At 38.3% G+C, this 24658-nt stretch overlaps 1 protein-coding gene across 2 annotated transcripts in view; it reads right to left on the bottom strand.

The window, feature by feature from the left end:
- LOC127580749 (inactive dipeptidyl peptidase 10-like) overlaps window positions 1-24658 on the bottom strand; it is a 547404-nt gene that overhangs the window by 111055 nt on the left and 411691 nt on the right. For both annotated transcript variants that reach the window (XM_052034610.1, XM_052034700.1), the window contains one exon: window positions 7738-7858. In XM_052034610.1, coding sequence (XP_051890570.1) covers window positions 7738-7858 — 121 coding nt within the window. The remainder of the gene's footprint in view (window positions 1-7737; window positions 7859-24658) is intronic.

The following is a 24658-nucleotide window of genomic DNA, read 5'->3' as shown; positions in this document are numbered from 1 at the left end:
GTAGGGAAGTGCTTGGTCATGCACTTTGGTGGAAGGAATAAAGGTGTAGAATATTTTCTAAACAGGGTTGAATTCAGAAAGCAGAGGCGCAAAGGGACTTGGGAGTCCTAATGCAGGATTCCTAAAGGTTAACTTGCAGGTTGAGTCAGTAGTAAGGAAGGCAAATACAATGTTAGCATTCACTTCAAGAGGACTAGAATAGAAAAGCAAGGATGTAATGCTGAGGCTTTATAAGGCATTGGTCAGACCACATTTGGAGTATTGTGGGCAGTTTTGGGCCCCATATATAAGGAAAGATGCGCTGGCATTGGAGAGGGTCCAGAGGAGGTTTACAAAATGATCCTGAGAATGAAAGGGTTAACATATGAGGAGCGTTTGATGACTCTGGGCCTGTTCTCGCTAGAGTTTAGAAGGATGAAGGGGGGATCTCATTGAAACCTACTGAATATTGAAAGGCCTGGATAGAGTGGACGTGGAGAGGATGTTTCCAGTAGTGGGAGAGTCTAGGACCAGAGGGCAAAGCCTCAGAATAGAAGTACGTTCCTTTAGAACAGAGATGAGGAGGGATTTCTTTAGCCAGAGGGTGGTGAATCTGTGGAACTCATTGCCACAGCCAGCCGTGAAGGCCAACTCACTGGATATATTTAAAGCAGAGGTTGATAGGTTCTTGATTAGCAAGGGCATCAAAGGTTACGGGGAGGAGGGAAAAATAAATCAGCCATGATTGAATGGTGGAGCAGATTTGATGGGCTGAATGGCCTAATTCTGCTCCTATGTCTTATGGACTAACTGTATCCTCTATTTCCTCATCAGCAGACCTCAATCAGTGAAGGTTGGTAACAACATCTCCTCCTCGCTGATCATTAACACAGGTGCACCTCAAGGCTGCGTGCTTAGCCCCCTGCCCCCGATACATACTGTATATGACTGTATAACTAAGCACAACTCTAATGCCATATACAAATTTGCCGATGAATCACAGTTGGTGATGAATCAGCATATATGAGCAAGCCAGGACACCTGGTTGAGTGGTGCTGCAACAACGACCTCTAGCTCAACGTCAGTAAAACTAATGAACTGACTTCAGGAAGGGCAGGGAGGGTGAACAAGTACCCTGTCTATGTTGGTGGATCAGCTGTGGAGAGAGTCAGCAGCTATAAATTCCTGGACGTTAACATATCGGATGATCTGTCCTGGGTCCAGCACATAGATGCAATCACAAGAAAGGTGCACCAGTATCGTTACTTCCTTCGAAGGTTAAGGAGGTTTAGCATGTCATTGAACACATCAAACTTCTACAGATGTCTTATTAAAAGTATCCTGGCAGGTTGTATCATGATCTGGTGTGGCAATTTGAATGTGCAGGTATGTAAGAAGCTGCAGGGAATAGTGGACTCAGCTCAATACATCACTAGCACATCCCACCCCACCATTGGTGATATCTAAATGAGCTGCTGCCTTAAGAAGGCAACATCTGTCATCAAAGATCTCCACCATCTGGGCCATGCCATCTTCTCGCATCTACCATCGGGCAGGAGGTACAGAAGCCTGAAGTCTCACACCAACAGGTTCAAGAACAGCTACATCCCTTCAACCATTCAGTTCTTTGACCAACCTGCACAACCCCAATCATACCTCACTATAGTAACACTATGACCTCTGCACTACAATGGACTTTGTTTTTTTTTTGTTCTATTTGTGTTCTTTCTAGTATAATTTTGTATAATTTGTTTAACTTATGTTTTTCTTGTGAATGTTGTGTTTCTGATGCTATGTGCCTGTAATGCCGTTGCAAGTAAGTTTTTCATTACACCTGTGCATACATGTACTTGTGCATATGAAATAAACTTGACTTTAACTTTATTTTCTGTTTTCATTTCAGATTTCCAGCATCTGCAGTTTTTTTTGATGTGCACACATAAAGGCAGTCCAGCTTTAACTAGTGTCAGCATGGCTGCCAAGAAATTTCCTCTACTTTCTTTGTCCAACTATGATATTAGTCTAGTTAGACTAATATCTTTGTCCAACTATGATATTAGTCTAGTTAGACTAATATCATTCCCACAATTTTCAGAAAGCCTTTGACAAAGTTCGCCTCAAAACATAAAAATAAAACCATAGACATACAAAGGCTGTCCTCATTTGATGGTCCCTTACAACAGGATCTCCAATTAGCTTCTGACATTTTCACAATGTTTTCTTCAGTGCTATGCCTGAGGCCCTTTATGATCAGCTGAGCTTTCATTTTTTTTGCTGAAAGAACTCCAGGCTAAGATTCCTCAACCAGCTTTTCAAATCCTTTTAGCTGACCAGTTTTGAAGGAAACAAGGTGGCATGACTTGTCTCCTGAGCTGCTGGGCACAGCCTTACTTTTCCCATTTTCACAAATGCAGTGATTGACTTGTATGCACAGCCAATTCTTCTGTCCATAGCACATGCCTGACCATGCTGTTGCAAAAAGTAGTGGTCCTTTTTGAGTCTGAGGATTCACTTCAATAGTGTATTGGCGAAGCAATGCAATCAATTATTTGGATCTCTCGGCAGTGGAGAGATTAATTTACTCTGTCAGCTTGTTTCAGACATCGATGGCATGCTTATTCTTTCACTTATCCAGCAAAACACAAAAGCGATGAATTTCTTTGGATATTGTCCAGTCAGCCCTAACTTTGATCCAAGGGTCATGGAAACCCAAGAGAAATGGGGTGAGTGCCACTTCCTTAGATTCTAGCAGATTATTGTGAGAACCAGGTGTGGAATTTGAATTTGCTCCAACACTTTATGGACAGCTCAGTAGTGCAGCCAGTAGAGTTGCTGGCCCACAGCTCCAGAGACCCGGGTTCAATCCTGGCCTTTGGTGCTGAGAGTGTGAAGTTTACATATTTTTCCTGTGACCTCTGCTTTTTCCACATCCCAAAGATATGCAAGTTGGCAGAATAGTTGGACACTATACATTGCCCCCAGTGTGTAGGTGAATGGTAGATTTGGGGGTAGGAGTGGGAATTGATGTGTATGAGCAGAGTTTGAAATGGGAATTGTGTAAAAGGGTCCTTGATCATCGGGTGACTTGTAGACCTGTTTCTGTGCTACATGACATATCACACTACTCTGATGCACTTGGCTAATGTATTTTAAATTACTGATTTCTTTTTTTTCATGCTGAGCTACAAGTGTAATTTATTCTAGGAAGAAATGTAATCATTTTGCAAGTTGCCAGGATGAAAACTGTTTGGAATCATTATGACAAAAAACATCTTGAATGTGATGTGCTTTGGACATATAAATACATTTTTTATTGAGCATCCTGTGCTAACTTATGTTACTAAAATGATAATTCAAATAAAGCTGTGCTTCTGCAGTCTACTGCAGAATACTTCTGACCTACTGTGATCATCGGATTGTAGAATCAGAGAGAGCTAAATTGGACAGCATTGTGATTATGATATGAGTCTGTCTGAGCAGATGCAGGTTGCAAATAGAATTTACGTTGCCTTCTCTTCCTTATGACCAGCCGGTGCTAATTATGCTGTTTCTTACTTTTGTGCACAATCACATAGTTCAGTTCAAACCAGATAGTACTAATCAAAACCAACCTGCAAGTCCTATGGGAGGGGTGGGGCATCCATTTTGGCTGGAACAGGTGCTAGAAATCGTTCCAGTTGTCTTTGTAGTTTGCTGTGAGGGATGGCCAGCACAGGCGATGTTGGCCATCCAGATTTAGAAGATGACGATGATTTCATAACTATTTTCTTTGTGTCTTGTTACCTAGAATCTCTGCTGATTGACTATGGATGGTGTAAACATACGTCTCCTACATTGTCCCCTGTTCTGGGTAGATGGGACTAAAGTTGTTGTTACAGTCATAATCTTATCAAATGGCAGAGTAGGCTTGAACAGCCAGGAGGCCTACTCTTGTTCTTAATTCATTTATTTCTATAACCTGGCCAGTTGACAGTAGAATATTATAAAGAAAGTGAATATGATTACCTCCTTCTGTACCATTTTTTAAAATATTCTCTAACTTACAATGGATGCAGAATAATACTTTCCTAATGACTCAATTAGCAAAGATGTGCCTTGGGCCATAATGAAGTTCCCAGCTTTGTTTTCAAAACGTGCGGAGTCAGTTAATTTAAAAAAATATTGTTGCCTAGATGCTTTAACAGGTCTTGGTGCCTTATCGAGAGATTTTAATATCTCTGTTCATGGAAAGGTTACAGCACAGAAGGACATGATTTGGTTCACCATGTCTACACTTGATTCTCTAACCTTTCCCTGTAACTGTAGTCCCCCATCCCAGGAAACATTCTCATAAATCTCTTCTGGATCTTGTCAAATGCCTCCACATCCTTCTTATAATGTGGTGTCCAGAATTGAACACAACATTCCAGTTGATGCTAAGCCAGCATTTTATAAAGGTTCAGCATAACTTCCCTGTTTTTTTCAATCTGTGCCTCTGTTGATAAAATCCAGAAATGTGCATGTCTTATTAATCGCTTTCTCAACCTGCCCTGCCACTCTCAATGATTTGTGCACACAAAAATCCAGGTATCTCTGCCCCTGCACCCGTTTTAGAAGAGCATCTTTGATTGTGCATTGCTTCTTCCCATTCTTCCTACAAAAATTCAGCATGTCACATTTCTCTACATTAAACCTCAAATGTCATGTATCCGCCCATTAAACTTGCCTATTCAGTATTCTGCTGTCATCTATCACTGTATTCTTCACAAGTCAGAAAAATGCCAAGATTATGTTATCCACAAATTTCAAAATTGTGGTTTTAATCCCTAAGTCTTGGTCATTAATATACTTCATAAAAACATGACAACATCAGTTGCTGGGTGAAGGCATGTTAGAACTTATTCATGATGTTTCTGTGAAAGAAGGGATCTGCTCCATAACAGTTTCAATATCATATGTGTGCATCAGAAACCATAGCTGCTGCTCCTGAAATATCTCATCCTTTGACTGATTTAGTTAGCATCTTTAATAACCTTCAGCCAATTCAGTTGTCCACTGGACCACTGGACTTCTCCCTTACCATCAGTGTATTTTTTTTACTTTCATTTAAAGGAAGCTTAAACATGAAAGCAATTTGTCCTGCTGCTATTCTACAATGGAAAGTATTGGAATTTCTCTTTCATTGGCTGCCTGATGTATCCTTCCTGTCAAAATCTCTCTCACCCCAACCTCCCACATTTGTGCCTTTACAGATGAGCTTGGGCACAATGCCTATCCACTATCCTGTTTAACATCTCTATCTGAATCAATGGTAGTTTTGTGAATTCTTTGCAAGCATCTTAGCACTGAACTTGTACTGCATAGTAAGTATTAGTAGATGGAAAGCTCACATTAAGTAGAAGAAACAATTAACATTGATCATCAGTTTGTCAATTCCCCGCACTTTTCATTTACTGTATTGTCATTATCTTGGGTCATGGAAATGATAAAGATTCATTCCAGCATCCTCGGATTGATCAGACCAGAGAAAGGAGAGCTGACATGGGATTCCGTGCTATGTCAGGAAGCACATTATAAAGTCCACTGCATATACTTTCAGTTCACTTGCGTCAATGGATGGAATATCAAAAGGTGTGCAGTTACAATTTGCCAGAATACAAAATGATCATGGAATTGGCCTCAGATATTTAGGTGTACATAGTGGCATCCTGAATTGCATGCAATAAAGGTAAATGGCTCCCTCTGTGGCCATGCACGTGGTATACTTGATGCAGAGGAACTTGTAACATAATGCTAAGAATATTGGACAGCTACTCTGCATTTCACATGTTCAAAGCAAGTAAAACCAGATAATTTGTCCACTGGCACAAGAACAAAATACTGAATTGTTGTGAAAACTTAAATGATTTACCACTGTCAGGAAATCCAACTTTATAATAGGTTTTACAATGTGTGGTGCTAATGCTCTCAGTGGAACAAGGGTTGTTCAATAAATGTGGACCTGCTTGTGTAGCCTCAGTCCAAGGACAAGATGCTAATGTGCAATGGTGGACCAAACATAAGAGAGCTAACGTGACTGAATCAATCAGTGCAACTTCTACCATCCTGTGCGTTGCCGTGTTCAGCAGTTGGAACTTTAATAACTGCAAAGACACGCAATGCTAAAGCTTATTCTTCATGCACATTCTTTAAGAATGTTGTTGAAATAATGACTGTCTTTTTCAGTTGGGCACTCAGCATGGTATTAACTGCAGAAAGGAAACAATTCTATTGACAAGAACAAATTCCCCATCCCCGGGATGTAAAGGTCACTGAATAAATTGCAATAAAGCCAAGTTTTGTGCCTGTAATTGACAAATATTGCAAATAACAACCACTGGAAAACCAAATCAGGAGTGAGATTATTCCAATAACATAAACATGAATCTTTCTCAGTGATGCTGATTTTTAAAGAAGATTTTCGTAATAATTATAAAACATCAGTCATTGAAGTACTTTGCTGAAGGCCTGTTGATTTCATTGTCAAACCACACTGGGAGCAAATGTGCTGAAATTAAGTACCATTGCTGGAAGAGACTGTCAAGCACAGTGAGACTGAGCAATGTTTTCAACTGACCTGAGATCCTTAAAGAATGCTTTCTGCAAAGTGATGGTATCAGCATTATAGTTCTAAGGGGACTGTGCTAGTTAGAGCAGCTATCACTTTCCTGTGAATTCCTATTGCAGGAAGAGGCTCAGTGACCTCATAGAGGTCAGTATGTAAAGACCATAGGAGAGATCTTCTAGGACCGACGGCTTTTACTTATTTATCTGGCTGAATGTTCAGGAGTCCCAACAAAAAGTGGAGCTCCATTTTCAACTCAGCTGTTTGACAGTCCTAGGACACCTGTGCTGCACTGTTAAGCTCCTCATTAAACAGGGAGCGTGGACTTCAGGAGATTTCACAGCAATTGGCTCAAGCCTAGCCAGGCTTTTAATTTCAACAGAAGAGAAGGCTGCAGGAAGAAAGGTAAGTACAAATAACTTTGTATTAATTGAGTTGATTTACTTGTACTTAGTTGTTTTTAATAATGTTTTCCATTTCCTTCATGTATTTTAATTGTAATAAAAAAAATTCATTGTTGGCACAATATCATGGGCCGAAGGGCCTGTACTATGCTGTAATGTTCTATGTTTGGTAACTTTACTCTTAATAATCTGAATATCAAAGAATACTATCAAAACAGACAATAAATCTCAATGGCAGATTTGATAACCTGTGAGACTTGGAGATGGCTGAGGCATGAATGTGAAGGAGGTGGATACAGCTCACTTGGCAATCAAGCCAATCCAGATGTTGGGGCCTGCCACTCACATTTGGAAAACAGCCTGCCTGTGAACTTAATATTCTTCATGTAATCAATTAAAAATAGAGGAATAATGCCTTTCCATTACAGAATTGAAGGCAATACATTTTAAATCTTAACAAGGTCATTAGAATGTCCAAATATAGTCACTGTGAAAAAAAATGCTGGCTTACTTAGAATGGTTTAACACATCTGAAGAAAGAAAAGTATATTATTCTCACTTTGTGATTTTATTACATATAAACACACAGTATCATGGTATTCTGTTAAAATACAGAACTAATGTCATTTATGTTTAACTTAGTAAGGTCATTTTCAGAAAACCAGTTGCTGACATTTGTGCAAATGCAATACTTCCATTTGAAAATATAATAATTTAGCCCATGTGTTTTACTTCAGGCTGTTGCATTGCAGAAAGCCACATGCATCTTACCTTCATATAACCAGTCTGCAATCCCATTGTAGATTATTCCCTCTTTCCCTGATGAAGTAAGACGCAATGCACTGCTCTTTACTTCAGTCTGGTAGTAGATGTTATTTTCAAATATATACACCTAGGATTTAAAACAAGACAACAGTTTACAATGTAGCTCAGATCTCAGATGAAGAGAATATACAGTACCCCCACCTAGTAAATCTGAACTATATTTGGAGTATATCCTGAAAGTGCAAGTGTATACAGTGCCCAGGAAGTCAAATTAACTCAGAAGTAATGGTGATGTTTTAAGTGTCACCATTTATGATAATTATTTATTCATAAAGTTATTATTTATTCACTTTACTGAGTAACTGATAGAGGAAAAAGCAGGAAAATTTAACCTGAGATGTCAGAAAAATTTTCATCTTCCTTCACTGAGATAAATTGATAATCCAAGGAACAGCAGACTAAATTGTTTTATGAATTTCATCATTACTTCACATTAGTTGTATTATGTTTGAAGAATGTTAATTACACCAAGTAAACTTTTGTAAATGAACTATCCAAATTAAATGTTTTATGCTCTGATCATGGATTTGAATTACTCAAATATCTGCAGAATTCCCCCATTACTATCTTAAAAGCTTCAACATTAAAACACAACTCTGGTACAAAAATATCACTGCACCCTGACTGAATATAAATGTGTTGGATATATTTAACTTTAATTATGAAATCTGCATAAAATATGACCCATTCTGAATTATTACAACTGAGCCAGTATTTGGAGCCAATTGAACTAGCTGAAGTATTTAGTTCATATATATTCCAGTAAGAATTAATGGTTTGTGAAAATGAATCTGGCTGAAATGAAAAATGCCTAATTGTAAATGTAATAATTGTAGACTTTCGAAGTTATTCAATTTTAGTATTTCTTTCTATAAAGATTAATGGCATTGAAGACCCAAAATGAAGAAATAGTGTTTTGGACTGGCCTGCAATTTAATGGGCAAATTATTTTATTAGACATGGGACAAAATTACATTTTATATAATTCATAATATATTCTGCACATTTTGTATTTATTCATTTAACCAACAATGCCCAATATAAAAATAGTATAAATACTAATGATGATGGATAAAAGTGAATACATTTAATAGCTATCCAATGGTGAATGTAAAATTAATATCAATTACTATATATTGTATTGACAGAGCTTAGAAATACTTTCAATGCAGCAAAAGCTTCAAGAGATTACATTGTCCAACATATTTTATGCTTTTATACAATGATCCACAAAGTTGCAACCCACACACATATTTAAAGAGATAATGATGTGGAAATAAGAGTACTCAAAAGTTCATAATTGGTAGAATCTACATAAATTTATGAAACAGTATCACATTTGACAAATTATTATGAGTTTTTTAGGGTGCACTACAATTTTAAAATCATAGACCTGTTACAGCATGGAAGGAGGCCGTTCACCTCATTGTGTTGTGCTGGTTCTCAGCAAGAACATTTTATTTAGTTCTTAACCCTGACTCTTGCTCCATGTCCTTGTAGTTTATTCTCCATCAAGTTCCTGACTGAAGTACAACAGGGACATAGGCCCTTTTGCCCACCCTGTCCGTGCTGGCTATCAAATACCTATCGATACTAATCCCGTTTTCCAGCTCTCAAGCCATGGCCTTCTTTGCCACAGCATTTCAGGCATTTATTTAAATACTTTTTCAATACTGAAACACAAGAGACTGCAGATGCTGAATCTGGAGCAACAAACAATCTGCTGGCAGAAGTCAAAGGGTCAAGCAGTATCTGTGAAGGGAAAGGAATTATCAGGACTCATGCAGGGTTTCGACCCAAAACTTCAACAATTCCTTTCCACCCCATAGATGCTGCTTGACCCACTGAATTCCTCCTGCAGATTGTTTGTTACTTATTAAGTATTGTGAGATTGTCTGGGTGACAAAATTCTTCCTCAAATCCTTTCTAAATCTCCTACCCCTTACCATAAATCTATGCACTCTGGTTATATTTGCTATGGTGAAATATTTCTCACTATCTACCCTATGTGCCTCATAATTTTGTGTACCTCAATTAAGTACCCCCTCAGCCTTCTCCACTCCAAAGAAAACAAAGCCATCTAATCAGTCTCTCCTTATAACTGAAACACTCTCCAGTCTAATCACACCCTTCCTACGGTGTGGTGACCAGGACTGCACATATTACTCCAGTTGTGGCCTAACTTTTATATAGTAGTACCATAACTTTCTTGCTCTTAAATCCTGCGCCCAGACTACTGAGGCAAATATCCCACTTACCTTCTTAACCACCTCATCTATTTGCTTTCAGGTATCCTTGGGCATGTAAATTAAAGTCCTTCTGTTCCTCAGTACTTTCTGGTGTCTTACCATTCATTGTGTATATCCAAGTCTTATCCAAATCCTCACAAAATGTATCACCTTAGATTTTCGGAATTAAATTCCATCTGCCATTTCTCTACCCATTCTAGCAACTGATAGATAGTATTTTTATACAGTTTTTTTTAAAAGAGATGCCTGAATTAGTTTTGAACATCCTTTCAAGCAGTGACTTCCAGATCACAACTACTTGCTGGAATAAAACAAAAATCCTCATTACTTTCCCAAATTTGTTTGCTGATGTCATTAAGCTAGAAAAGGTACAGAAAAGATTCATGAGGCCAACTAGTCATCAATAGCCTACTCTTCTCCAATTTCTTACATTCTTAAAGCACTAATGATAATTTTATGGTCCTTGCCGAATTCAACACATTAACATAACAAACAGAATTAAAAAACTAAAAGGTGATATATCTCCAGAGCTAGATGGTTATAGAGGAAGTAGTTGAGAACATTGGAAGATCAGTTAGGGGATCTGGAAAGTTCTCAGGAATTGAATCCTTTAGAATGGAAAGTTGTACACACATTCCTCTGCTATTTAAGAAAGGTGAGAGTGGGAAACCAAGGAATTATAGATCAGTTAAGTTCACAACTATTGTTGAGAAATCACCAGATGCTATATTTAAGTGGAGGATTGAGTGAACAACAAAGTTTTCAGCTGATCAGAGGCAGCATAGACTTAATAAAGGGTTCATCATACATGAACAACAGGAATTTCTATGCATGTTATTTAGATGAACTTTGAGAAGGCATTTATTTCAGTGGAGCTGAAAATTGAAAACCAAATATACCAGGCAGATGATACTAGGGTCCTCTTTTAGTGTGAAGAAGCAAAGGTACTCCTATCCAAAAAAATCCCTGTGACACCAACGTTAGATGAATGCATCAAATCATGCCTACATTTTTCAGTGTAAACCTAGACCAGTCCATGTGATTGGTGTAAATTCAGAGAAGTTGTGGGATCAATTCTTTTGCATGGACCCACATAAATTAGCATTTCATCAGAGATATCTGAGATGACTGACAAAATTCACCAAATATTAACATTTAAGTTTGAGATGTCATTGCCTTGAAATTCATCTCCAGTCAGTGGAACTAAAAGCACTATTTTGGAGTAGCAGTGTGTGGATCCCAACCTTTGAAATTTAGTTCCCTTGACTTTAAGGGAACTGAATTTCAAAGGAAAAGTACAACGTGCTATTGTGTCTAAATTGTGCACTTCGTGCTATGAACCAAGATGTTAGGTGCAAATTTCCATGGGAAATAAGTGCACAATATTGCTCATACTTCCTCCTCACATCAAGTTTTGCAGGAAATTCTGCACCATTGTTAGCAATTTTCTCTTCCCAGCCCATCCTTTTCAAATGCTTGTTAGTCTCTAGCTATTCTTGAAATCTTATAATAATAGTAGTGCTCCAGTGGAGATTGACAGAAGTCTTTCTAAAAGTTCAGGAGAATCAATACCATAATATATTGCCTTTAGACCATGACTGACAGAAGATTTATTGCTTCCTGGAGTGACACCATACCTTTCATTGCTGAGGGGTGGTATGGATCTCCTTGGTACAAGAATGTACATTAGTTTCTGCACTTTGGTCCACCTGTGACATATGTACTTTTTGATGGCTTACATTTGACACTGATGCCCTGCAGCTTCTAATAAAACTGTGGATACTTGCCGGCAAAAGCACCATCATTTTCAGTGTTTATTTTTGTAGATCAGGAATGGTAAAAGCCTTAAAAAAGAATTACGTACAGATATATTGCAACCCACTTTTGCACACTTTGTACCATACTTTCTAATGTCAATGCTTGGTTCTTATCATTTAGGTGGTTAATCAAAATGGAGAAAGATTTCAGTAACTTAAGCAATCTGCCACTTCTCATGGTAGTGCAAGATTTCCATTTTGCAAGTATTCCCCCAGACCTCTAGACTGAAACTAAGAGTCATGTTGTTTGTCATTTTTCAATGCTACTTATTCAATGCTCTTGAAAAACAGTGCTCCCTGTTATGATTTCTATTATTATCATACAGATAAATACTTTACTGCTGAACTTATCATCACTGTAATTTTAACTTCTATATCTTGCGTAAACTTACCAAATATTTAATTTCAATTCATTGCATGTGTTACGTACGTGGAATGATCCTGTCAGGCATTACAAAGTGTTTTGTTCTAAAATATTTTCCTAAATTTTCAGTACTTCTGTGACAAAAAGTACATGATCACTTAGATAATAAAGGAAAATAAAGGAAAGCACATGATTTGTGAGTAAACAGCAGGTAATCATTTGAATCGTTCATCACAAATTCTACGGTTGTCAGTTTGAATTATGTTTCCTTGTAGTAGTACTCTGGGAATCCAAATGTTCATGAACATTCAGAACATTAAGATTAATACTGGATTTTTTTTTCTCATTTGATTTGTCTTATGCAATTCATCTTTATTTCATTGTTAATTTAAGATGTTCAGCATATTGAGGAATAAACTTCATTTTGAACATGTAGACAACCCCAAATCATATTTAAATGTGCCACAGCTAAGTATTGAATGGCACCAGGCATATATCAGTTTGATTTATGGTGTAAGTAGCCCCAAGTTTCACTGTCTTCATTTTTTACTCATATTGGATTGGATTTTCTTTTGATTACCTACTTCTCAGCAATGCTACTGAATTTACTCTGAAATCCCCACCGCTAAAGTTAGACCTTAACTACTTGCCTTCCTCTTCCCCAATGAGAATGATCTTGGTCACTCACCTCTATCACCCCAGTGCAGTTAAGCGGTATAATGAGTGGTCAAGACAAAACCAATCAACTTCACTAGCTTCCATTGACCAGAACAAGTACCACCTCAAAATCACGGATGCAACAAAAGTAAATGAAGTTATGCTTCTCCTCTCATGATTTCTGATACATTAGACAAGGATGTTTCCCAACAAAATATGACTTAAATAATTAGGGGTTTCTGTACTCTTTCATTATATCTTCTTCCTTTCCAAAAAGACTCCCTTGAGAAAGGAAACTAACCACTCGAAATCCATCATATATACAAGTGACCTTCAATTATGGAAGAGGACTGAATTTATGACAAGAGTTTTGGCTAGAGGGCTGAAGTCCTGCTCCTGGTCAATCCATTATAAGAAAGGCTGTGACTTGGTCATTTCAAGCTTTTACTATTAATCAAATACATATTCTGCAACCTTAATGATAATTTTTATTTCTTAATTCAAAGCTGGTAACAAATTGCAATGCTGTACTTGCCTCTTCCATCTGCAAAAAGTCTATATGCCAATAATTCATCTGTTGTTCAAAGTTACATATCTCTGGACTATTATAATTATGATAGAGGAATGGTAACCTGATGGAGGGGATAAAATTTGGCAAGCTCTGCTTCTCCGCTTTCTTATCATCATACAGATTAAGAATTTGTCCATTGGATAGGCTATGCTGTCTGGCTGGTCCTTTTGAGTCCGTATTTTAGGTTTGGTGTGACTGAAAATTTCTGGTCATGTGAAGTAGACTGCACTTTGATTTCGTATATCGCAACCCTCAGTTACCATGTATTTTCTTTAAGAAGTGAAGAAAATGGCTACTGATCTTCAAAACTTTGAGTTATGTGACATTGTGTGGTTTCAGTTCATGCCGTTCTACGTTTTTGAGCATAAATCTCCAATACTGCGTTACCTTTATAAATCGAAGAAACTCCCATAAACCAATCTATTGAAAGGGTTGAAGTGACATAACTGAGTAATAAAGTTAATTCTGTGAATTAAACGTGAATAATGTAGAAACTAAAGGAGGATGAGTGAGAATGAAAGACATTGAGAGTAGGATAAGTGAATATTAGGAAAGCAATTTGCTGAACAGCCAAAAGATCAATCAGCATTCTACAAATATATAATACTTAAACGGAATTGTTTAAAAAAAGTAGCCTATTGGTCATTGTTAACTAAAAAAAGTCAGTATTATTTAATAAGCAGTTTATTTTCAAGGAAAATATCAGGGAGAAGGTGAATCCTGAAGTGGACAGAAATACAATTTACAATTAGCAAGAGGAAAAGTTTAGCTAACCATCTGATTCCACAGCAGGTATACATATTCTAGCCTCCTGTGGTAAATGAAGTGGGAAACATACTACAAGTAGTATTTTAGGGCTTTATTGAATGTGGATTTAAGCTGACCAATATGTTACCTGTAAGAAGCTAGACAAACATTTAACTTGAACAGTCACAGGCCAGTTAGATTAACATCCGTGATCAAGGAAAGCTTTAACTTCTTATTTAGGATGCAATTACAATGTATCTGAATAAGAAGTAAGCAGTTGTAAATAACCAACAGGATTCAAAGGAAGTGTACATGATACACAGAATTCTTCAAGGGAATAAAAAAGGGTATAGTAAGCAAAGGGTATAGTAACCATCAACAAGGTAGCAGATGGGAGCTTATCAAGCAAAGTTAATTGACTTAGAATTTGAAGGAACAAAAACTATATTAAAAGTTCTTTACATGGAAGATCTCAATGAATTGGCTCTCTCCTGTTGTTCAAATGTATTAGAGTCTTTCGCTGAAATGCCTACATTCAAGGTTTGTAAACAGTCCTATTGGCAGTAACTTGGGAAGTTCAGAATAGAGTGTTGTCTTTGACAGGCCACTCAGTAGAATATATTGCACAGGTCCTAGATTCGGGACTTATTTTTGTCTAGCATTCCTTACTTTGGTTCAATACTCAGACTTATTACTTTTCTTTATAAGTTTGTTTCTCAATCTCATGGTAGTCTCTGTAGGTGGCTTTGTAATCAATACCTTCTGTCATAGTATTTTACTGCCATCTGAGGTAGCAGCTGCTGCACTTGTTCACTATCAGGGAGGTTAAGCAAGTCCAGCATTTATTGCCTGCCACCTGAACAGCTCTTCCCAAAAGGGTCTCAGATTTAATTGCTTGGGTTTCTATTCACCCCAAGCTTCATATTTCCTATTGGATGGACTGTCATCAAATTCCATCTGCAGTGGTTCAATGCATCACAATCTGTGCTTTGGTGAGCATACCTGTCCTCATGGGGAAAGCTGCTTGTAATCATTGTACTCTCATCCTAGGTTGTACTTTCTCTTACTATTCCACATAGTTGTACAGTAGCCAATTCACAGTTTTGGATCGCTATCTCATTTGAGCTGCAGCCTATAACCCAGGTCTGCTAACTGGATTCTACTTGGTAGCACCAAACCCACCTCATCGCAATGTGCTTGGGTAGGGCCAATGGACTCCAAATCTGAGTGGCCTCTGAATCTCCTCGCTGCTCAATGCTGTAATCCTTTCAAACACAACAATCCATCAAGTTACTGTCATGATTGCTGGTGCACAGCATAACTATTATGGTCAATTGGACCCATCTGTCAGTCCAAGAAACTCAACAGTGCATTTCCCCTTAATTTCCAGAGCCCCTGCTCCATATGTGGCCCATGCTATTTCCTCTGCCTCAACAGAAGTTTGTTGAGGTGTTTCAGATACAAATCTTGTCCAACAACAAACTGATTTGCCACAGCACTGATGTACATATTTACAACTGTTTCTGCATTCAACATGAGACTCTTCAATTTAATGTCCTTATAATTCTCCTTGGTTATATAATGCTGTCAAGAATTCCCATTCCCCTGTTATCCAATTCTACCATGAGTGAGGTACCCAAATGGGACTGGTCCATTAACTTCCCATATGACTATTCTTCAGGGACTTGCAATGGATTGCAATATTCCCTTTCCTCTGAGAAATATAGCAACATGACATCTTGTACTGGCATTTTGAGGCCTGATTGCTCAAATGTCATTCTTGGGAAGGCTTGCATGCCCAACTGATTTCCAGTCAAACCCTTAGTTGACGTCCACATGGTTAAGCCTGGAAGATGACAACAGAGCTGCTATTCCCAAATTTGTGGTGTGATTTCCTACTTGCACCTTGGAATTGTACCCTGAGCAAAAATTGCCTCATGTTTTTAAGTAGAATTTCCAAACTGATGGATACTCTACATACTTCCTCAAATGTTAACATACTATATTAAATGTTTGCTTAGACTCTTTTATCCATCAGCTGAATACCAAGCGATCTCACAAAACCAGCTGCAAAAAGGTCCAAAAGCTAAAATCTTCAGAGACAAAGATCACAGTAACAGCCCTGTAGCTCATAATGTTCTCACCATCCTTTAAGAACCCATTTGCATTCATCTTGTTTTATTCTCCCCCCATTCCCATCAACTGCCCCGATTCTACTACTCACCCATCAAGAAGGGGAAACTTACAGTGGCCAATCAACTGACCAACCTGCTTGTCTGGAGTATCTAGGGGACCCATATGGCCACAGGGAGAACATTTAAACTTCACACAGACAGTACCGGAGGTCCGGATTGGACCCATGTTACTGGAGTTCTGAGGAAGCAGCTCTATGAGTTGTGGCAACGTGCTCAACCTTTTCCTCCAATTTCTGGTTATGTGTGTCAAACTTGTAGCTCTTGAAATCTTCAATAGCATCATATTAAAGTGTCTCTTTAAAGCTTTCACTGTGACCAGTTATGATATCTCATCTGTGGTTGGTAGTCCCATTGCTTCATGTGTCAAATACTATAGATAGAGTGGTAAAGGAGGCATGTGGCATACTTGTCTTCATTGATCTAAAAGCTGGCAAGTTATGTTGCAGATGTGTAATACTTTGATTAGACCACATTTGGAGTATTGTGTCCAGTTCTGGTTGTTGCATTACGGTAAGGATGTGGAGGCTTTGGAGAGGGTGCAGAAGAGGTTCACCAGGATGTTGCCTGGATTAGAGAGTATCAGCTATAATGAGAGGTTGGACAAACTTGGATTGTTTTCTCCGGAGCATCGGAGGCTGAGGGCCGACCCAATAGAAGTGTATAAAAGTATGAGAGGCATAGATAGCGTAGATAGTCAGAGTCTTTTTCCTAGGGTGGAAATGTCAAAGACTATAACTACAAGAGGGCATAGGTTTAAGATGAGGGGGAAAGTTTAAAGGAGGTTTACAAGGTAACTTTTTTTACACAGAGAATGGTAGGTGCCTGGAACACGCTGCCAGAGGAGGTAGTGGTAGCAGATACAATAGAAACATTTAAGAGGCCTTTAGATAGGTATGTGAACAGGCTGGGAATAGGGGTGTGGGTGTTATGGACCATATACAGGCAGATAGGATTAGTTTAATTTGACACCATAGTCGGCACAGACATTGTGGGCTGAAGGGCCTGCTCCTGTGCAGTACTGTTCTATGTTTTATGTCACCTGCCCTACCACCAGCCCCTTCTTAATCTTATCTATCAATATGTTTCTATTTTCTGGGACCTTGATGAAGTCACCTACTTTCAGGCACATTCCAAGACATTCCATGCACCAGATGAATGGCTGAATCCACTGTACATTTCAAAATCCACAACATACCTGACAAAATCATTGCCTACCATCACTGTAAATCTATTTAGAGAGCCCTGTTCTCTATTTCCCGCATACAACTGCCCTGCTTCTCGCCCCTAGCAGCAACATCTGAACTTCTACACCAAAGCAGTGATTGTGACTTTCTTTGCGTTACTGCATGCATAATTAATAAATAGAGATAGAGCTACAGTATAAACAGAACATCCTTTATTGAAGGTATTATTCTCAATTAACAGCCACATCTGGACACAACATACCATGTGATACAAATCAGTTCTTGAAAAGGTGGCCCACCAATATGTATGCACACACACACACACACACACACACACACACACACACACACACACACACACACACACAGAGTTGTAATGGGGAAGTTTGTAATAACAGTCAAACTAAGTATTATCTCAAGGTACTGGTCTCTGGTAAGAGAATTTAGTTAGGCCACAATCTCAGGGACCTTCCTTTGCAACACTGAGTGGCAAATGAGGGGGAGAAATTCTCCAGTGGTTGAAGTCATACTTGGCTCAAATGGAGATGATTATGGTTGTTGAATGTTAATCATCTCAGCCCAAGAACATCATTGCAGGAGTTTCTCAGTGCAGTCCTAGGCCCAACCAACTTCAGCTGCTTTATCAACGACCTTCCTTCCACAATAAGGTATGAAGTGGTGATGTTTACTTATGATTACGCAATGTTCAATTCCAGTGGCAACTCCTCAGTAGATGACACAGCCCATACTAGCATGCAACATGACCTAGACAACATTCAGGCATAGGCTGATAAATGGCAAGTAATATCCTCATCACAAATGAGCCAGATAACGACCATCTCCACCAATGGAGAATCTAATTGTTTTGATAAGATATCTTTATTAGTCACATTAACATCAAAACACACTGTGAGGTGCATAGTTTTTTGTGTAGAGTGTTCTGGGGGCAACCCGCAAGTGTCGCTGCGCTTCTATAGCATGCCCACAACTTCCTAACTTGTATGTCTTTGGAATGTGGGAGGAAACCAGAGCACCCGGAGGAAACCCACGCCGATACGGGGAGAATGTACAAACTCCTTACATACAGTGGCTGGAATTGAACCAGGTCGCTGGCGCTGTAATAGCGTTATGCTAACCGCTACACTACCATGGTTTACTCTTGACATTCAACTGTATTACAATTGCCAATTCTCCCACAATTAATATCCTGGGGGTTACTATTAACCAGAAACTCAACTGGACCAGTCATATAAATGCTGTGCTACAAGAGTACATCAGAGGCTAGGTATCCTGCACCATTTGGTTCAACTCCTGACATCTCAAGGTCTCTCCACCAAGTACAAGGCACAGGTCAGGGTCTCCTTAAAATACATACTACTTGCCTGGATAACTGAAGCACAAATAAGAAGCTTGACACAGAACAGGATGAAGCAGCTCAGATGATCGGCAGCACACCACCAACCCTAAATTTTCATTCCCTCCACCATCAGTATATAGTGGCTACAAAATGTACTGCAGTAACATACCCAGGGTACTCCAGCAGCATCTCCCAAATCCACAACCTCTACTACTAAGAATGACAAGGACATCATGTGCATGGGATCAACAACCTCTGCAAGTTCCTCTCCAAATCACACACCATCCTTACTTGGAAATATATCGCCAGCCCTGCATCGCCGCTGGGTCTAAATCCCGGAAGTCCCTCTCCAACAGCACTATGGTGCACCCTCACTGGAAAGAATTCAGTGGTTGTAGGCGGCAGATCACCAGCACATTTGAGGTGAAGTACGGATGGGCAACTCCTTGCCAGTGACACCCAGGTCTCAAAAATGAATAAGAAGAACTGGGAGACATTGAAGCAACCAGATGGATTGAAGCTCACTGTTGCAGTCACCTTAACTGTCCCCTGCTGAGACCAATCTCTCCTCCTTGTAGCATCCTTTAATCCTTCTGTATTCACTGGGGAATGCCAAATAATACACCCAGGATGAATGCAGCTGGTTTGCACAGATGACTTGAATATAGCAAAACTCAGCATACTTGCCACATTACTCTGCATACTGTTTGATCAATTTTGGAAAGCACCAAAATTTTGTAGAATCATATAAACAGCCAGGATAGATTAATCACTAACCAGAATATGGTTGGTGATAGTGAGGAGAGGTGCTTCCTGCTACTTATGGGGCAATTAGCAGCTAAGAGATGGCCTGGACAATAAAGCTCCAAAATACCATTATGCATGTCAAATAGGTGGTACATGTTGATTGATGATGTGTCTACAAGAGCAGGTCAGAGACTGGGTTTCCCGCAGCAAGTCATTCACCTCCTGATGCCCCAAGGCTTTTCCACCATCTACAAAGCACAAGTCCAGAGATCAAGGAATACTGGCTCCTTTCTTCTCCAGCAAATATTAGCGATACGTGCAGAAATATTTTCACTAAATATCATCCAGCACACAAACAATGTTCAGTACTGGCTCCAAATTCATGCCTATTCACTTCAAAAATTTAAAAATAAAACACATATAATTACAAAAAGGGTAAATTATCAAATAACACATGCTCATTTACATTACTTTTCTTGTGTTGGTCACTCTTTAGTATTCAATAGAACATCTGTTGGAAATGTTTTAACATACCTTAGTATCGGTTTGACACTCCCTGTACTGTGATTTTTTAAAATTATTTGGCAGTTCCACTGGGATCCATCTCCGTATACAAGTAAAATTTCAAACAAGCAGGCGCGCTGTGTTGTTTTTCTCAAAGGTAGTTAGATATTCACATTGACAGAGCAATAACATGCTGTGCTGCACTTGCTTTTCTTTTACCTGAGGCAGGCTTTAGTGGATTACTTGGTTCTGCCGGTGTTAATTTTATTTTTGTAGGAACATACACCATTTCTTTTTGCAATGGTGATGAATGCTTCTATTTTAAATACTACAGAATAATCTTTACATAGTGTCAACACCAGATATGGGTATCTGTTATCTCAACAAATACTGAAAGAGCATGCAGTTTTTTCCATGCAGAGGGTAAGGAATTTTATATTTAAATTTAAGAATACAAAGCTTATTTTCCTCACTGTCCAGTTCAGGTTAACCAAAATGATATGACCATTTTAATATCATAACCTTGCCTCTACTCTTACCAAGTCATGATATCAATAATTTTTAAAATTTTCTATTGCTTTAAGTATATTCTAGACTTCCTGCCAAATGACACAAACTCCAAAGGTCGACAAACTATTTCTTCATCTTACTCCATGCACACTTAATCACACTGTCTGATTCACCCATTTTCTTTTTCTATAAAGTAACTCGCAGTACCAATTTAATCACTTCTTTGCAACACTTCAAACATCTGCATTGTGTTCCTCCCATAAACCTCTTTTTGTAATTCTGTACATAATTTGCTGACCTTGACTACTAGAACCTAATCATAACTGTCACCCCGACATTAAAAAGAGTTGCATCCTTTCTAAGCCTTGTCATATCTTTGTGATAGGCTTCAAAAAAACTTTACACAAATTATACTCACAAATATTTGATCCTAGTACATCGTGATTTTTCCATTATTCATCCTAATATCTCCATATATTAATATTAGAATAAATGATTTATATTATTTCTGTGAACTTACCACATCCTACACTTGATAATGTATTCAGAGATAGAAAGCTTTTTTTAAAAAAAGCTTCAGCGCCATTCTTTGTCATTTAATCATTCTTTTGTCCATTTTAGTCTCTCTATCTTTATACAAAGCATTTCCATTTTTGTAACTTGTCTCCTGGGAGCCGCATCCTCAAATTGTTTCTGAAGGTCAAGATTATAAAACTCTGAGGTTAATGCCTTCCATCCACATGGTTCTATCTTCAAATAATTATATTTGTTAGAACTGACCTACCTGTCATACATCTGTTGACTTTGATGTATTACTTTTATACTTTTTAATCATACAAGCACTTTCTCACTTAATGTGATTGCCAACAAATGCTATTGACCCAAAGGAGAGTCCTTTTACAACATTCTGGAACAAATTTGTACTTAATGTGCTATGAAAGTTTTTATCCATAGCTCACTATTGCAAACTTAATTTTGAGAGATTTTTATGATTTTATGATTAACTGTTGCTTTCTAAATTCGCACCAACGTACCTCCTCCACTTTCAAACTCTGGTAAGCAGATATTATTACTTCTCAATGAAAAGTTTTACTTTATTTCTCTGACTACTTTGTCAATTTTCCCTTGAGAAGCACTGTACAAACTACATTATGTCCTTTAACAGCTTTTCCAATAAAACAGAAATGCCCCAAAATATTTGCAGTCCAGAAGGTTCAAGATTGAAATCAACAACTTCAGATAATGATTCTGCTGCTTCTACTTAAATCTCCTCTAAATCTATATTTTGGTTCTTTGTCCCATTACCACCCCTTACACTTTTCAGTTCTGATGAAAGAGTATTGATCCAAAATGTGAACTCTGTTTCTCCCTCCACAGATGTTGCCAGCTTACTGAGCGTCCAGCAATTTTGTTTGTATTTCAGAATTCTAGCATTTTGCAGTGTTTTACATTTGCTGAATGTTTTGTGGCTACCCATCAACCTGATGGTTTAAGTGAAATTTCTCAAACTGGCAAAGTAAAGTGGATTCTTCTTGACGTCTGAGCTGATGCTATTGCTCTTTGCTATATGTATAAACAATCTAGAGCTTGGAAATAGAAACCATGGTGTTGAAATTTGCAGATGAAGCCAAACTGGGGATAAAGCTAACAATGTAGCCCAAAATACAGTATAGGAATAATGACAAATTAAATTCAGCAAAACTCATGGTACACTTTCATGTTTTCCTTAGGAAAAGAAATTAATTGGGATAGAGAAACAATCAAAAATAGCTATATTATAATATAATGGCACAACCCTAATCACTAGAGTTTAGCAACACCATGACCACTTTGATCACTTTGCACTAAAATGGACTTGTCTTTTGTTCTAATTGTGGTCTTCCTTGTAAAAATTGCATTTACTTAATGTTTTTCTTGTGAATGCCGCTTATATGATACCATGTGCCTGTGATGCTGCTGCAAGTAAGTTTTTCATTGCACCTGTGCTTTCATGTACTTATGCATATGACAATAAACTAGACTTTGACTTTGCCTTTGTAATAATTGGTCTGTTGCGTGAAACCTCTCCAGAGCATTTCAGGTATGACCAGTTTCCACAGCTTCCCTCTGTTGCAACAAACTAAGAACTGGATTAAAAAAAACACAACTTTTCTGAAACCTGTGAACTGATATTGAATCTCCAGTGACTCTTAGAGGTAGATGAGAGAGGTGCAACTCTTTCCCTGTAATTCCAGCAAGGGAGAAAATTACATTGTCATTGTTTTGAGTGACACACATCAAGTGGAAGCTGGCAAGGATGGAGATTTACTGCTTGTCTGGAAATGGGGATACCATAATTTTGAATGAGTTGTGATGGGCATCAACTCCCTGTCCTAAAATTTAACCAATGGACAGCAAAAATAAAGAGGAAGCTCCCATCTAACCATTGCAATGTAAAATCTGTAGTCAAATGAAATAGTAACAGAGAAGTATGAGGTATTCTGGGTTTTGGAACAACCCCCCCAAAAAAACTTTCCTGATCTCCGTAACTTTACTAAATTGATTAAAACACAGTGATGCTTAACTGACTGAATGGGATGAAAACATATTCAATTGCAAATGATATCTTGAAATAATGGTTATAGTTTTCTGTCAAAATCGTACTGCAACAGTCTGCACAAAATCTGTAAAGATATATTAACCTTTTACAGATTCTGGCTATGTTTACCATCTTTGCCAGAACTCAAGATAAAGGAACTCTAATCAATTTTACGTACCCCTCTCCCTGACTGGCAATCAGCATTTATTCAACTGGTTTGTACAAATTATGTACAACAGAACTTTGAGACAAATTTAATCCCAACAAAATGGTAAGGTCTGTTTCCAGAAGATTAAAAAGCTAAAATTCTCGAACAGTATTCTGACAGTGTCAAACCCATTCATTTTTGATTTAATCAAGAGCAGGATGAGAATTATGCCATCATTTAATATTTTTATGAGGCTTCAGTCAAATTAGATTCTCTTTTTAACTGCAGTCCACCAGGGATCCCTTGGAAAACTCAACTCTTGAAGTAGGCAAGTAGGGCAGAATCCAGGCATTGAGCATCTTTACACCAGTATTTGAGAACCGGGAAGAGCATATTTCTTCCAGACCCAACAACCTCTCCCTTAAAACAATTTCCCCAACACCTAACTTTACACTGTGACATGCTTTCAACCCTCCTGATCAGACCCCAAACCTGACAATGAACCACCTTCTCTCCACCTCCAGTATTTGCACTCACCATTGCTAAGTTGCCACCCTCTCGTGAAGGTTTGATCATTCAACAAGCAGCCAAGCTATCAATCCCTGAAAAATTGAAGAACTTCCGGGTCTGTTGGTCTCTGACCTAATGTCCAGCCCTCTTAGCCAAATCATTCAGTTAAGTTATTTTGGTAATCTACTAGGAGTTCATAGTGATATAAAAAATATACCCTACTTCCATTTGCAAACAAATGGGTTTATTCAAAAATGAAAAAGTATTTATTTTAATTTGAAGGTCACCTTGTACCAATGACATCAGTAACAGCAAAATTTATTTCATAATGCTTTTTAAAACATTTTAAGAGGGCAATTCTTTGCCTGATGATAGTTTTACCAAAAAGAATCTGCCATCTCCCCCTTCAATAATAGTACTACAGATGTGGACAGAGTCTCTAAAGGCATTTACAATACTCAAAAATGTTCATTAACGGTTTTGTAAATTGTAATTAAAGCTATTAATTAGCAATTGGATCCAATTATGCATGCGTGGTAGCGTAGTGGATAGTGTAACGTTATTACAGCGTCAGCGACTTGGGTTCAATTCCCGCCACTGTCCTTAAGGAATTTGTATGTTCTCTCCGTGACGGCATGGGTTTCCTCCGGGTGCTCCAGTTTCTTCCCACATTCCAAAGACGTACAGGTTAGGAAGTTATGGGCATGCTATGTTGGCGCCGGAAGCACA

This window comes from Pristis pectinata, chromosome 1, assembly GCF_009764475.1.
Source record: "Pristis pectinata isolate sPriPec2 chromosome 1, sPriPec2.1.pri, whole genome shotgun sequence".
NCBI lineage: Eukaryota > Metazoa > Chordata > Chondrichthyes > Rhinopristiformes > Pristidae > Pristis > Pristis pectinata.
The sequence above is the reverse complement of the archived record's forward strand: the minus strand, read 5'-3'. Positions and strand labels throughout refer to the sequence as shown.